Source organism: Spea bombifrons, chromosome 12, assembly GCF_027358695.1.
Source record: "Spea bombifrons isolate aSpeBom1 chromosome 12, aSpeBom1.2.pri, whole genome shotgun sequence".
NCBI classification, from domain to species: Eukaryota; Metazoa; Chordata; class Amphibia; order Anura; family Pelobatidae; genus Spea; species Spea bombifrons.
In genome coordinates this window covers 31,250,342-31,266,217 of record NC_071098.1, presented here as the reverse complement: position 1 = coordinate 31,266,217, position 15,876 = coordinate 31,250,342, and the positions used below count along the sequence as shown (strand labels likewise).

The 15,876-nt window shown below is 49.2% G+C and overlaps 3 protein-coding genes across 4 annotated transcripts; 1 reads left to right on the top strand and 2 right to left on the bottom strand.

Annotated features, from left to right (window-relative positions):
- Positions 1-1,630: 1,630 nt before the first annotated feature.
- Positions 1,631-3,575, bottom strand: LOC128469635 (cytochrome c oxidase subunit NDUFA4-like). The gene is made up of 4 exons (XM_053451454.1): positions 3,421-3,575; positions 2,198-2,286; positions 2,056-2,116; positions 1,631-1,900 (listed from the first exon to the last, which is right to left on the bottom strand). Exons 1-4 carry the CDS (start codon positions 3,460-3,462, stop codon positions 1,844-1,846), a joined length of 249 nt encoding a protein of 82 aa, XP_053307429.1. The 5' UTR covers positions 3,463-3,575; the 3' UTR covers positions 1,631-1,843.
- Positions 3,576-5,482: 1,907 nt separating this feature from the next.
- LSR (lipolysis stimulated lipoprotein receptor) lies at positions 5,483-13,041 on the bottom strand. Of its 2 annotated transcripts, XM_053451976.1 has the most exons (10): positions 12,842-13,041; positions 10,719-11,060; positions 10,094-10,213; positions 8,937-8,993; positions 7,895-8,041; positions 7,449-7,634; positions 7,171-7,227; positions 6,797-6,925; positions 6,045-6,709; positions 5,483-5,715 (listed from the first exon to the last, which is right to left on the bottom strand). In XM_053451976.1, the coding sequence occupies exons 1-10, from the start codon at positions 12,891-12,893 to the stop codon at positions 5,680-5,682; spliced, it is 1,791 nt and encodes a 596-aa protein (XP_053307951.1). In that variant the 5' UTR covers positions 12,894-13,041; the 3' UTR covers positions 5,483-5,679. The 2 variants fall into 2 exon arrangements, with proteins under 2 accessions (XP_053307951.1, XP_053307952.1); XM_053451977.1 differs by lacking the exon at positions 8,937-8,993 and having other exon boundaries at positions 12,842-13,040.
- Positions 13,042-13,548: 507 nt separating this feature from the next.
- Positions 13,549-15,326, top strand: LOC128470355 (protein FAM187B-like). Its single transcript, XM_053452231.1, has 2 exons — positions 13,549-14,743; positions 14,898-15,326. The coding sequence occupies exons 1-2, from the start codon at positions 13,923-13,925 to the stop codon at positions 15,229-15,231; spliced, it is 1,155 nt and encodes a 384-aa protein (XP_053308206.1). The 5' UTR covers positions 13,549-13,922; the 3' UTR covers positions 15,232-15,326.
- Positions 15,327-15,876: the final 550 nt, after the last annotated feature.

Below are 15,876 nucleotides of genomic sequence, written 5' to 3'. Positions count from 1 at the left end.
CAGGAACTGGGAGCACGTGTCCAGGCGACGGGGAATAATCCCAGCAGGCTGTGCGTGCAGAGGAGGAGGAGGAGTCACGCAGGCGTGCCGATGAGGTGGAGCATTTTTGGCGCCGGAAACGGTACGGCGGCCATTTTTAGTTAGGGCAGGTTAGTGCCTCTGTCATGCCCACTAGCCCTACTTCCGTAGCAATGGAGCAATGCTCTAAGGTTGCAATTACCACAGTAACGCGAACTACCCCTCTGCATTTCTTGAGATTATTTAACACTTTCACACACACATTGTATATATATATTATTCGTAATTATGCATAAAGAGCAATTTATGAACATGAACCACAGCAACCAATGGATTATTCCTGCTGATTCAACCATAGCAGCTTTTTATGTATTTTTATGTGGTTTTAATCTATGAAAAGAGACTTCAGCAGTTTTACAATCAGTCTGATCACTATGGCAACAGGACAGTTCCAAGCAGCAGGTACATTCCACTGGTTGCTATGGTAACACCACCTTTGTTTTCAGACTTTAGCTGAAAGAGAAACCAAAACATCCACTCCGGATGGACTTTCCCCACGTTACGGATCGAGAACCTTCTGTCCGCCGTGACATCACACGCGGACTCGCCGTGACATCACACGCGGACTCGCCGTGACATCACACGCGGACTCGCCAGGGGCTGTTTTTCTAACCAGCCCTCGTCGGCTCGGTTGCGGCCTCGTGCTCTGTCGCTTTAAATAAAGTTCATATCACAAAATAAGCGAGTGGAATGTACGTGCTGATAGGTCCTTTCCCTCAGTTGCTATGGCGACATACTCACTTCTTTCCAGCTTTGCACCAGTAATTCTTACTTAAACAGCCCAATTCTCGTGCTTCCAAGTGAATGTAAAAAATTAAGTTAAAAACTTACTTCCCAGATGACTGCCGCAGCCCAAAAACACTCTTCCTCAAAGCGTGGATAGACCAATATATAGATAGTTGGGGCGCAAGTACATACATGGCGGGGGGGGGGGGGGGATAGTGCAATATATCTAAAGTGCTGTGTGTGACCCATCAGCGTACGGTGTAAAATCCCTTTTTTATAGATTTTTAAAGATCATTAAAAGGATTTTACACCAGTAATTCTTTCCTATCAGGTTTCGGATCCTTAAAGTATTCGCTGCCTTACTAACCCTTTCAGTAAATGCCACGTTTTACACCTAAATGGCTGAAGCTACCCTGGCTGCAGGTGACGTTACCTGTCCTGGGGGGGAGGTGGGTAGGAAGATCGGGTTCTTTCAAAGGATTCTGATCAACCACCAAAAACTATGTGTTACCCAGAAGCCTTTTAGATATTTACACGACTCGGGCGCGACCCACTGACCCTCTCGCTACTTACCTGCACTCTCCGGTTTCTCGTAAGATCAGAGCAGCAGACGGCACTCTGGATTGTGTTATTTTTTTTTTATTTTTTTTTTTTAAGAAAGCTGGTTTAAACCAGGCGTCCAACCAACGCATTAACCACAGAATCGCAGCAGCTGGAGATAACGAGCCGTCAATCATTTGCCGGCAGCCCCGGCGAGTTTCATGAGCTGCCAGGACGCGGCCAGGCGCAGCACAGACGCCGGATAAAAGACTCATTAGAAGCGGCCTCGGAATCAGACTCTCGTTTAATCGTATTAGAGACCCGACTAAATACATTAACAGCACAGCAGAGCCGGGTAACGCAATAAACACGTCTTATCTGATTAAATAGGAGGGAATCCAATCAGAATTCCAGGACTGAACGGCAACAATAATAAAAAAAAAAAAAAAAGAAACGACGCAGGCGGCTTCTCCAAATCACTGAACGCGACGAGACCTCCTTAGAAGTCGGGTCCCTCCTTCTTCAGGTTTTTGTAGTCAATGGTTTCATTGTAGAACTGCAGGAAAGAGTTAATGTACATTATGTGGTTGGCATAGCGACCGTCGACACAATGTACAGGACAGGATACAGCTATTAAGTGTGCAGGAGTTAAATTCTCCTCGCTGCATTAGCCTCTACCACTTCTGCTGGGCGGCTGTTGTGACTACTTACCTTGTACTGGTAGTTGGGGCTGTTCTTGTTCCAGGGATTTGGGTTATTCTTCCTGTCCCAGCTAAGGGGGGGGAGGGAAACAAATTAAAATGAAAGCAGATTTAACAGCCCGTTATCACGAATCACGCAGCCATTAACCCACCTCACTTCTGGACTGCGCGTCGCCACCCGCAGGGCGTAGAAGACGCATCCGACACCCCCGAGTCCCACGAAAGCAAACAGAGGGATCAACTAAAAGAGAGAAGATCGCCAGATATATAAACCAGCAAATCCACACACTTCCAACAAGAGCTAATGCCCGCGAAAAGGAGAGAAGCCGGTGGGATGAGACAGGTAACTACTACTACTGCGCACAAAGCATGTCGCATCCACACAAAACAGGGAACTTTACCACCGACCTAATAACTTCACGAAAAAGAAAAAAGCGCGATAGTCTATTTTCTGCAATCAAGGCAGAGCATATTTAAAGGGCCACCAGGGGCCAGACGGGATCTGTAAGCGTCTGCCGGCGAGCTGATCGGTCACTTCGCTGACCTTGACGAGGCGGATCACCCGTAATAAAAAGCAGTCGTGTTAGAGGCCAGAAATGTCACCGGCCGAGGACTCGCGAGTGCTTCCTGCGGCACAGCTCTGCCACAGAGCGGCTGCAAACAGCCTCCCCCGAGCTACGTGCAGCAGCGAGCGTGCCCAGGTGAGACCAAGGATACAGGAAGTTACAGGAGAGGGGCGGAAAAAAACCTGCGCCAGCCAATGGGGCTTCAGGAAGGAAAAATATATATATTAATACCGATCAACTACATGACTTCCTCGGACCACAGAATGGCCAAATAACTTTGGGGACGATCTTTAGCATTAATTATAGTGGCCCCCAAGGGTATATTTTAAATGTCACCCCCCCCCCCTTGCTGATAGACCCCACCGCCTCCCTTCACGTTAGGGTTATACCTGCCAGGTGCATCAGTTATTCGCACTGTGTTAAAAAAAAACACCCCCCAGGGCCAGAGCTGGACAGGCCACCCCGCAGGGGTCTGTGGCTACTAAAACCTCACACCTGGCCCCCAAAATAAATTAAGTCCTATGAGTATAACTGGCTTCTAAAGCTAAGCCCACCCTGCCACGGACCTCCTCTGGCCCCGCAGCATGAGTGGGGTATATGTGGGGGTTGCAGCCCCAGCAGGGACTGAACCCCCATTACGGTAACAGAGGCTGAAAGAGCCCCCCTACCCCCAATGGCTGAACTGCGCCACAGGCACCCAGGCCTAGTTACCCCTCCCCAGTTAAAAAGCAGGCGTCCCTTAGGGGGTGACCTGAGAGTGCGGGTCCCGGAGCTGAGGACCCCCCGTGGGGCTGTCCCTAGACACTCACGCTGGGGTGCTTCTTGGCATGGGTGATCATAGTACGGAACATGATGGCGGCGGTCGGGCGGCTCACTGACTGCTCGGATTCCTTCACTGCGATACAATGTCACCAAGAACACGCGCGAGGACCCTAATACGTCACTGGGGACCTGAGCCGAGGCTGCCCTGACACTGCCTGTGAGCAGGGGCCTGAGACGGGGCTGCCCTGACACTGCCTGAGAACGGGGTCCTGAGCCGGGGCAGTCCGGACGCTGCCTACAGGAGCCTCTCGGTGTTAGGGACCGATGGGCAATGAGTGCTACATATTAACGACAATAGCGAGACTAAAGTGAATATTAATAATGAGGACCTGTAACGCTGCAGAGGTCACCCTGGGGCAGTTGGGGGCAGCATGGTCTGGGTGTCATGTAGGGTGACCCCATCGGCCATGTTTTCCAGGACACACCTCATGTAGCGTGCAGCCCCCTGCCGGGTGTGGGATGAAGGGACTCGGTTATTCCCCCCACAGATCGCGGGGGGGGGGCAGCACCGTACCCGTGAACTTTGCGTGTGATTTGGAAAGCATGGCTGATGCGGTCACCCCACAGTCATCATACCCCGTCTACTAGCGCATGCCCACAAATAGCCCCGGGGACACGCTTTGATTATCCTTCCGTGCTGTCTTTTCCGTTTACCCCCCGAACATCTTGTCACAGGGGCTCGGGTCCATCGGAGTCTCATTCAGAACTGGCTTTTCTGCACGGCAGGATCGGCCCGTGGCAACGGCGAGGTTACGGTCAGCACCGGATGCGTCTCAATGGGAACTCGACTACTTTTGGCCCAAGGTCCACTTTCTGGCCACCCGCCGCCCACGATGCTTTTTATTAGTACATTCTTCGTTGTGGGGAGGAGGTTTATACACTGATTCACATATGCACACCATCACATACACAGAAACTTCAGATTTAATAATATATTTATAATACACATACAGACATGAGCAGTCTCAGAGAATTAACCCCTCTAGTAACAGACGTGAGCAGTTTCAGAGAATTAACCCCTCTAGTAACAGACATGAGCAGTTTCAGAGAATTAACCCCTCTAGTAACAGACATGAGCAGCCTCAGAGAATTAACCCCTCTAGTAACAGACATGAGCAGTTTCAGAGAATTAACCCCTCTTGGTTGGTGATGGATGCAGATTACACTGAGCTCCGTGAAAAGGGGTATATCTGGTCCTTATAAAGTCATGGTATAGAGGATAATGTTCATCAGCCAATCAATGTATCTGAAAGCTTCCGTATCCACCTTCAGCGCAGCACTGTGTATGGCAGCAGCCGTTTAATCAAAGTGGCTCCTCTATGATCTGTTTAAATGCCCCATCAGATGACCAGTAGTACAATTATCCTCCCCCTTACCAGTAGTGATCCCCACGTACCCCAGACAGGCCCGTGAACCCCATGCCTCCCAACTAAACCGCTTTGCGAGGGACAGTCTGGATACTGCCCCTGTGTGACATTCTACCTCCCAAGAGCCCCCCCCCCCCACATCATGACTTGCAGGGTGTAGAGGTTGGCAGGTATGGAACCCTACAACTTATCTTCAAGACCCAAATGTGGGGGTAGCATCTGATTTAGGGTGCGCCCCAGACACAAAACCAGACCCCCCCGGGGTAAGCAATCGCCGAGAGAGAAAACCCCCACAAGATAACTCAGGAACGATCCAGAGCAAATCCTTTCAAATTTATTCAGTAGTGGAGACTGGACTCTGACAACTAAAAACATCTTTAAAAAATAAAAAAATGCGCAGCACTAATAACCAATGAATTCACGGTTTCTGTTAAGGTCTGGGCGTACGCAAATGTAATTATGACATCATCATCACAGTCTTATAATCTAGGCACTGTTGAAAGATACAAACAATATTTACAAACACGAAACGGAAGCGATTAATGCGTATTTACAAAACAAATGCCCGGCTGGAGACTCAATTTTGGAAACAGATTTTTTTTCTAAAACGGTTTTCTTTTATAAAATGCACTTTTTTTTTTGTCGCTAGGATAGAAAATTACAAAAAGTACAAATGCTTAAAAAAAATAAAATAAAAAGTATTTCACTCTCTATTTACTGGTGATTAACCCTAGAAATGCTTATAGTTTTTTGGGGGTTTTTTAATATTTCATTTACAGTCCAAAATTCAAGCATGATTAAAAAAAAAAATATACAAAAGAGACAAATTCCTGCCATTTATCCAGGATGTGTAAAAAAAAAAAAAAAATCCACATGAATTCAAACGACCAAACTGTCCCGACTCAAAGCTTCACTCTGTTTAGGAAAAAGAAAAAAAAGCAGGTAAGTCGAGGAACCGATTCTCAAAAATCTATTTATTTATTTATTTTAAGATAAAACAGGTGGAATTCGGATGGTCATAAAAACATCGGCCCCATTCGGCCCGCCGGTTTTCCCTGCGGTGAACTCCCTGGTCTGGTCTTAGATTCAGGAGCCGTATGTCTATCCCGTGCATGTTTAAATCCCCTCACTGTATTACCCGCTACCACTTCTGCTGGGAGGCTGTTCCACTTATCCACTGCCCTCTCAGAAACGTTCCATCTAAGCCTCTCACCCTCTTGTAACTTTTCTGTTAAATCACTAACCTTTTTCATTTTTTTGCCTCTGGAAGAGAGCGATTCCGTCTCGGTGTATGGAGGGGGAGGAGGCGGGAAGTCATCATCATCATCATCGCGTCTGTTCCGTCTCGCATCGGGCCGCGCAGAATTCCCGCTGCTCTCCAGACCATCTCTACTTCCCGCTCGTTGTTGCTTCTTCTTCAAAACATCTTCTAAGAATCGATCGTCGTACTCCGGCTCGTGACGGGGGCGGCCATAATCGCGCAGGTCATCCCTGCTCCGGCTTCTTCTCCCTTGGTAGTAGTCGCTCCGTAGCTCAGGTGAACGGTCGCCGCGGCTTCTGCTATACCCTCTGCTGCTATGGTCATCGTCTGAGCTTCTCCTTTCCCTACCGCGGTTGTCGGGCGGCGGGTCACGGTATTGGTGCCGATCGCGTCTATTAAAGTCATCCAAGTCGTCCATGGAGTGGGCACGAGCACGCCTATCCATGATCGGACCATCATGGAATCGATCGTCCCGGTAAGGATCCCTCCTCGGTGGTGGCGCACGCCTGAAGTCGCTCCCTAAAAGGCTCTCCTCCTCCACGTCCCGTATCGGGGTCATGGCCTGATTCCGCAGGTGACTTAAGCCGTTCCTCAGGTTATTTCTGGGATCCGTCTCGTGTAAGGAGCTGATCTCGCTCATTGCAGACGCTACAAAACAAAACGCGAAGCCACGTTAGTCTCACGGACGAGCGCCCGCTCTTTACACGCGTAGCATCGTGGGGGGGGGGAGATTACCTTGTTCGAATCTGGTATTCGGATCTCCAGGTCTCGTGGGGTCAAAGTTCGCCAGCTCCTTTTCCATGTAATAAAGAACCCTCATGGAATCGTCCTGCTGGTTGGCCTGAATCCGATAACCACTCCGGACTTCGAGGAAAAAAAAAAAAAAGCAAAAACATAACCTTACCAGCACGTTTGGGTTAAATATCCTTTATTTGGGTCAATTGCTCCAGTATGTAAAGTAGAGAACTAATCTTTTTGCTTTTCTCCTGTGGACTTTGGGGGGGGGGGGGATACAATATCTAAAGTCCTCCAAAAACACAAACCATAAACGATTAAAAAAAATAATAATAATAATAATTACAAAAAATGTAAAAAGGATTTTGGCTTACCTGAGTTGGCTACATCATTCTCTCGGAGAAGCGGAGCTTGGGAACTGTGGCCCCCCACTGCGCAAAAAATAAAAATAAAGAATTTGACCAAATAGTTACAATTTAGTTTTTTAAAATTATGCTATTATTTATTTTAGTTATTACACAAGGTGCCGATAACGCAGATCCTAAGATACTTTTTCAAGAGCGACATTACTGGGATCTTCCATTGCCCCCCTGCCCGGTAACATTAACCCCTTCAGCAACGCACAGAAAGGCTCCCGTTATTGCATAGTTACCCGAGCTGGCGGCATCATACTCCACCCCGTAGCCATTGTACATGGGGGGCACCGGACCCATCTGGATGACAGAGCCCGGCGGAGGGACCTTCATCTGGCTGGGGTGGGAGTAAACGGAGGGCGCGTACACGCTGGGGGCGTAGACGCTCGGGACGCCCATGGTCGCTGCCTTTCCCGCTTCATACACTGTAAGGGAAGAGAAGAGATTACCCAATGGTATTACAGCCCCCCCAATCCCAAATATCAGGATCACAGGTCTCCGAGTCCGATTCAGCCCCTATGGGGGTCCTTGGCCAGGAGGGGAGGGAGAAGCTTGGAAGAGGATTCATTTTCCACGCTACGGCGCCAGGTTTATTGTGACGGAGGAGGTGGAATTGCGATTATAGACCCTACAGACGGTGCTCCATCGCGTATAACGCCGTCTATGATTTGGGGGGGGAACTTACAGGCACGAGGGCAGCAGCATTTCTCCGGACAGCACGGGCATCGCACGTAGCAGCAGCAGGTGTGTGGGCAGCACTGGCACCAACAGATACCGATGAGGAGGAAAAAGAGGAATCCGCCAAGGACAACAAGAACCACAAACAGCCAGTCTGCAAAACAAAATCAAAAACGCGTCAGCAAACACGATGCACCCCCCCCCCCACGCAGAACACAGAATTACGGGACATGCAGGGGGCGAGAGAAGCAGGCGGACAATCAGAGCGGACCCCCAGCCCTGACCAAAGACTTCTGTCCAAGGAGGTCTTATACACGACCATCACTTGGAGTTAATTCATGCGGCAACACGTTTTGCTTATAACAAAAAAAATAAAAGAAATAGTCCCCAAACAGAAAATAAGGCTTTTTTGTTTTATTTTAGACCTTTTGCCAAACAAACAAAAAAAAAAAAAAACAGACAGGGATTGCAGCTCCATTTTGGGGGGAAAAAAAAACCATACGTTTTGGACTTTACAGAAAAGCCTTAAGTTACAAAGCACCGTGAAATTCCAGGAAATAAGGGAACAAAATGCACGTTTAACCACTTAAATGCCAGCAGGAAGAGTCACACGTGTAGAGCACATCGCCGGGAGCTTCATATGAGAAAACCGAACATAAACGAGACGGTCACCTCATCATCTTACTCCGTAACCGAGAAACGCAATAAAACGCATCGAAGCCCAAAGGACTAAAGTATCGCACTAACACCGACTCGTGCAATGATCGAGCCATAAGATAAACCGAATATAACACACACATACATCATGTTTCATCTCAATAGCCATTGTACAGCGCTGCGGAATATGATGGCGACATAAAACAAATACCATCTCTGCTTCTCTGCTAAGGGTCTTTTAAAACTATAATTTAAAGGGAAATAGGGCAATAAGTGAAGTGTATGGGGTAGTGTGCGTGATATATAGATATATATATCTTCAGCTATGGCAAGGTCACGACCTATAGAGAAGTGTCAGATCTGTAAGGGGCCGCTGGTCATGGAACCATTACCTTCCATGTCCCTTATATGAAAGTCTGGTAATAGCTCAGACACCACTGAAGTCTTACCTAGAGGATAAAAGAGAAAGAAATTACTAAATGAGGCTCGGACCGGGTGGGGAGAGGGCATTAGGCGCGGCGAGTGTTAATCACGAGACAAATCAGCGCTACTAACTGTAAGGTAGGGAAGGTTGGACACCGATAAAGGGTTAATTCCGAGGACGGGCAAAAATAAAATCTCCGCTCCAGGCATAATTAACAGAAACAATAATAAAAAATAAGTAAACATACAAAATATCCGCTTGAAGACATCAGACGTGAAGCTCGCGGGACGACGGTAAATCCGAAGACGTAACAGCCTCCGACGCGAGCCATTTTCAGAATCCCGCAGCCAAACACGCCTTACCGGCTCGGATTTACGTACGAAAAGGAAAGCGCAAGAGAACACCGACAGCCGACCAAGAGTTCAGACCAACCGTCTACTCTGTTCCTTCACCCGTCTCCTGGAAGCCCCATGGAGCCGGACGGTCTAACAACGTCTGTTCCAGACTCAGACACAAGTATCTAACAGCAGAAAAGTACCCTCAGCAACGTTCTGGGACTTCTTTAGATTCAATCGCCATCGGCAGCTACGCCCATTGGGGATATATAAGAGCCCCGGGACCGCGGAGCTCGGACGATATCTTTAGGTAGATGGAACGGAGTCATTAACCCAGAGTAATCTTAACAGACGTGCCTACGGCCCCACGGGACGGGGTCCACAATTACTGCTCAGCTAACGCCATGATCCCCGCTGGCCACTAGATGTCTCTCCACGCTTGGAGATGATTGGCTGGTAATGCGATCAGTAAGCGCATGTACATCCAACGGATAGTTAATTCCAGCGTCGCTGCCGACATGTAAATGCAAAGTAATTCCGACTAATGTTTAGCTTCGAAAAATATTACTACATGCCGGCATTTGCTCTTCACGTGAGCTCTTCCCGGTAACGCCGCTCTCACAGACTTCTACTTGAGTTGAGACGCTGGCTTAAAAAAATAATTAAAAAAAAAAATCCCCCCCGGAATCCAATTAGCGCTCAGAGCAGCAGGAAGCTAGAAATCCAATTTATAATAAGAAATAATAAATATACATCAATAATACACAGGCCACAGGCATGATATTCTTACCCAGCACCAAAAGCTCTGCGTAACCCTCGTTGTTCCCGCTAAGGTCCTGAGACGATTGGACGGAGCAGTAATAGACCCCGCCGTCGCCCCACGCCGTCTGCTCGATGGTGAGGTCGGCCACTGGGACAGAGAGAGAGAGGAGAACGCGAATTACAGGACTGCGAGTGGGACAACAAATTCACGGAAAAGGCAACCCTGGCCCACACCCGCTACGTGCGTTTGTGTATAGAAAAGCAGCTGGCCGGCACGGCGAAAATTCTGCTTTCCACTTAGACCGAGCTCAGCCATGTGATCCAAACACAACGTGAACGAGGTCCTCCAGAACTAGACATCTAGCAGCCTACATGGATGTGAATGGTCGTTCTTCCATTCTGGAGAGCTCAGAAGACCTCTTTGGACGGGTTGGCTTCTTTTGAAGACCAACAATTCTGAAGCTAGATGAGAGAGCGCTAACCAGCCTAAAAAAAAATACTTTTAGGGTTTATACAGCTGGGAGAATTCATAAAACCCAACTAATTACGGTGGGACAGGGGATTCGTGGCGGCTGGAGCCGGAGAGGTCTATCTGGAGCTCATCTAGTGTGTAGCAAGCCACGGAAGGAGGTTTTGGCTCTTTGTACACGTACAGTTGGAGATGGTGATCCGCCGGCCCTGGTAGAAGTCTCCCAGCGTGACCGTGTTGCCCTGTTTTGTGGCCACGATCCTGACGGTGCGGACGCTGTCCTGGCACTCCACGTACGGGTTGTAGCCGGGGTTGGCCTGCTGCAGCTGGGAGTTGATCTGAGCGTCTTGGCTGTTGGCGCTGAAGGCGTCGGTGATGCGATCCCGGCAGAACGACTTGTACTTCCACACGACGATAGGCGGCTGCAGCGACGTCGTCTGATAGCTGCACTTCAACGTGATCGGCTGGAACAAGATGACGACGTTGAACGGGTTCTGAACAGTCACTTGGATCCCGGAGCAGAACCCTGAGGGTCAGTAACAGAAATTAAATCAAAAAGGGGAAAAAAAAATACACAAAACAACAAATAACAATCAAAACCAGGGATAACTTTCCTACACGCTGCTGCCTGACCTCTAGGACTGGAGACACACGACAAGGATCGGTCCAACCAAGTCAATAAACAAAAGCCAAGGAACCCAGGGAGCCAAAAGCCTCAGACCCCCCCGGGAAGCTCAGAAATGTCGGATTTGCCCCAAAAACATGGGGCGGGGGCCGCATTATAGCAGATAGATCACTTCTGTAACTAAATCTAATGTGAGAAACGTCATTCCCGGTTCTGGCGAATAACCAAACTCCACAAAAGAAGATCTTGTGCACATTTTTTTTTTTAGATGGGAACATAACGGTCACGTGGCACAAACACAGACACTGATAGGCTGTTGCCATAGAGTTGTTTTGATGTCAGTATTTAGAGCAGGGGTGTCACAACCATGGCTGCCCCTCTAAAAGTCGCACGAGAGCGTACAGATCCTCAGATTTGTTGATCACTCTCTCCCTGCACAGGCAGGCTGTGTTCAGGGGGCTAAAACGGCACAGGCAGGCTGTTTTGGGGGGCTAAACCGACACAGACAGGCTGTTTTGGGGGGCCAAAACGACACAGGCAGGCTGTGTTCGGGGGCTAAAACGGCACAGGCAGGCTGTGTTCGGGGGGGCTAAAACGGCACAGGCAGGCTGTGTTCGGGGGGGCTAAAACGGCACAGGCAGGCTGTGTTCGGGGGGGCTAAAACGGCACAGGCAGGCTGTGTTCGGGGGGGCTAAAACGGCACAGGGAGGCTGTTTTGGGGGCAAAGTTGGCACTGTGGGACATATTGCTTGGTTAAAGGGGAGTGGGGTCACTGTTCACACCGGGCAGTTTCTACTCGCCACTAAATATACTTTATTACAGCATAAAATTGCTTCTTCTGGTCAATATTGGCTCCGTTCCCAGGTTTTATAGCGGAGTTTGGTTTTGTTTGTTTGTTTAATTTGTTACAGTAAAGTGTTTATTTGATTACTTTCCTCCTACTTGTATTTGCTGACAGTAAAGGAGCGCGTGTCCGACTATCATACACCTCGGCGAGGAACAGGCGGAAAACGAGAGGAACTGCGCTGATTTGGCCCAAAAAAGGACCCCCCCCCCGGGTGCAGCTCCTGTGCCGAGACCGCAGGCCACGGAGAACCCGGCAGCTCTGAGTTAGTAGATAAGGCACATTTTTCACAATCATCTAGATTGTAAGCTCATGTGTCGAGCCCTCTGTACCCATCAGTATCGGTCCTTCTGTAAGGAATAGCAGGGGGCAGTGGGGGCATCACCCAGACTGCTCCTTCCCCCTCCATATTGGGGTAGTTTCCAGTTCACTCCAGTCATCCCATTCACCTGCCAATGAGTCAGCTTCCGGCCCCTCCTCCCAGCACAACCAATAGCTCCTCCCCCACAACCGCTACTGGGGGGGGGTCGATGGCATTTTGGGGGAAATAATTCCCTTTCCCGCCCACCAGTCACTGCTATGTACCACCCTAGGGCCGGTGACCCCACTCACCGCAGTGTTACCAGGTCATTCCTATTAATGACGCAGGGCCCCCTGACAGTTGGGAAGAGGCGCCCTGCACCTACCGCTCACCCCTAAAACTCTGTGAAGTGTTCTCCCGGCTGCCCCGCTCCCATTACCCCGGTCAGTGCGCTGTTTGGGGCCCCGGGTACTCAGCCAGCCCCCACCTGTTGCCCCGGGTACTCAGCCAGCCCCCACCTGTTGCCCCGGGACTTACCTGAGAAGAGCAGGAGGCCGAGCAGGACGCGGAGGCTGCTGGCGGCGGCCATGACGGTGTCCCAGGTACAGCGGCCGGTACTACCTGGCCGGCTGCGGAGGGGTCCCGGGATAAACCGGCCAAAGTTCGAGGGGGAGCGGGTCCTCTGCGAGTGTGCGCTGGGTGTGTCCGCGCGCTCGCTAACAGGAGAGGGGGCGTGACCCCTGCGGGCTGGAGGAGGCGTCTGATCCAGGTAAAGCTCCGCCTACCTATAGCTTTCACAACAAAAGCTACAGAGTAAGGGGGGGGATCTGCCCTGATGTACCCTGATCTACTGCCCCTCTGCCACCGGAACTGCCTTCATCTACTGCCCCTCTACCACCTGCACTGCCCTCATCTACTGCCCATCTACCACCTGAACTGCCCTCATCTACTGCCACCTGCACTGCCCTGATCTACTGCCCCTCTACCCCTGCACTGCCCTGATCTACTGCCCCTCTACCCCCTGCACTGCCCTGATCTACTGCCCCTCTACCACCTCTTCTGCATACACCCTCCAGTGTCTCTCCCTGTTCCCCACACCCTATCCCTACCCTCTCTCTATTCCCTCACCCAACACCCTCTGTCCTGTGTGGCCCCTGTACACTGACCTCTGCCAGCCCCCAGTTTCTGAACATCTATTAAAGCATTTCTATTCGTTCATTTTGCAAAATAACATGTTTATTAAACAAAAACATCGTATTCTTCTCTGAATGATATCTGACCCTCCAGACTGGTGCTTCTCTCCCTGCGATATCACAGCTGGAATTCCTGCATACAGGTGATGTCATAGATGGGAACATTAAGATTGTCATAATGTGTATTTTTTACATCTTCATAGATGGTAACATTGTAGAGTGACGTGTATTGTTTATGACATCACCGAGGGTAACATTCTAGAATGTTTGTGTTGTTTATGACATCATTGGCTTAGTCTATAACTACCCAGGTAATTGAAAAACTGCTCACCAGACAAGCGAGAGGAGTCTAGGAGTTGGTCTGAATTTTTTCTGCGGTTCTTCTTTCGAGAAAGAAACAAGAAAACGAACTATCGGGTGACACCATGATTCGGGTGTCACGCATCACGTTTGTGATGGGCTTGGTGCTTCTAGCACAAGCCACTATCTCACTTGGTGAGGAAGGGATCACTGTGGCCTGCGCTGCTTACAATCCCTGTAAAATAGCTGTTGCCTCCCATAATCCCATCACCCTAACCTGTGTGAACAGGCCCACGGACGCTTCCATTTATTGGCAGTATCGGGATTTGTCCAATCCCAGCGCTAAACCCGTTACCCTCGTCCAAAGTCAAGGTTCCATCTCCACCATCCCGACAAAGCTTCTGGAGCTGATGCAACGCCCGACGCTGATATCCGGCGATCTGAAGATTCTCTCCCCGGAGGTGAAGAACACCGGAGTCTACACCTGCAGAGCTCGAGGGGCGCTTCTAGCTCATTACACGCTAGATGTCCAGAATGCAGAAGACATTTACATTTCTCATGCAAGTCTGGGGCAGATGGTGCAACCTAATACCACTTTTGACCTTGGAGATAAGGGTTCGGGGGAAATGTTCACGGTTTGGGAGGAATGGCAGCCCTGTGACAGGTGCGGGGTTCAAGGAGAGAGGAAGAAGCTTGGGTTTTGCTACGCCAGGATCAACAGCAGCTTGGATCTGGAAGAGAAGGTTGGGCCGTGCGGCCTCCTGAGAGCCGTCTTCAAAGATCTTCCGTCCACTCACAAACCTGAACTCAGGATAGAGATGTGTGAAGACAGCTGCAAGGAACCAACATCTTCCAAAAATGAGGTTGAGCTTCTTCTTGTAGACAACTACTACACCAACCTCCACGGCGACGCATTACTTAAATGCCCCACGGCCTCCATTTACAGGTAAGAATCTACATCTCATTATGAAGCCCCAGTGCTGTATAGAGTAATAACCCCCCAGAGCTGTATACAGTAATAACCCCCCAGCATTGTATTGACTGGGAACTAAAATGGAATGAAGGATATTTATTTTCTCTTTCTATGCATTGCTTTGCAGACCTGTTTACTGGGAACGTGGAAATGTGATGATATCACGTCTACAACAGCTCCGTGGCAGCGGCCCGTATATGTTGGATAACACCACCGGCGGGGGATCCTTGTTTATTCCAATTCTCAACCAATCAGATACCGGAATTTACAAATGTTTCGTGGACCACCGCCTCGCCGGGAGGTTTAACGTGATCTTCAACGAGATGCACTACAACCCAGAGGCCTTGTTTGACGACCCTATGGACAAAATGATGATTGGGGTCGTCTTAGGCTTAGTCTTCCTGGCTGTTCTAAGCATCGCCATAGCTTGCAGGAAAACTTGTAAAGGTACCATTCACTAAGTTACCGGAGTGAATGTGTTCAGCCTCATGTCTATCTGTCATCACCTTTACGATTGTTACCAACTGGAAATAAAAGACATGATTTTGGAGGCGAATGTAATGCGTCATGTAATTATATTATCGGGGTTGATGAAGATGTTTTGATGTCCCTCAAAAATATTGTCTACTCAGCATAAACATTGTAACAGTCCTTTCCTTCTAAATCAGCAACACGACTGTCCCAAAGATCTGTGTGTCTTCTGAATGATGCTCATCCTAGAGACGAGAGGCTAGAAGTCTCAGTCCGATTACAGAACCCACACAACAACATTCGATTCATTCCAATTGCAAGTCCAGGTTGACTGTTCATCAGAAGTTGAGTTGTATTTCAAGATGAGCCTCAACCTGTTTAGTCTGAAACCTTGTGTTTCCCGTCGTGTTGAGCCGGCTTCCACTTCGTAGACGTCACAATGCCGTTGAGAAGTGACGAGGCATTCTCTACAGGAATTGAGTTGACTTGAACTCCTTGATTTCTCGAGGAGTTTGACCACTGGTGGGTCAACTTGTTTTCCTCAATGGAAGAATTTTTTTTCCTCATATTCATTACATTGCAACTTGACAACATGAAGTTGACTTGAATCTTGCCAGCCCAGTCAGCGTCGGTTA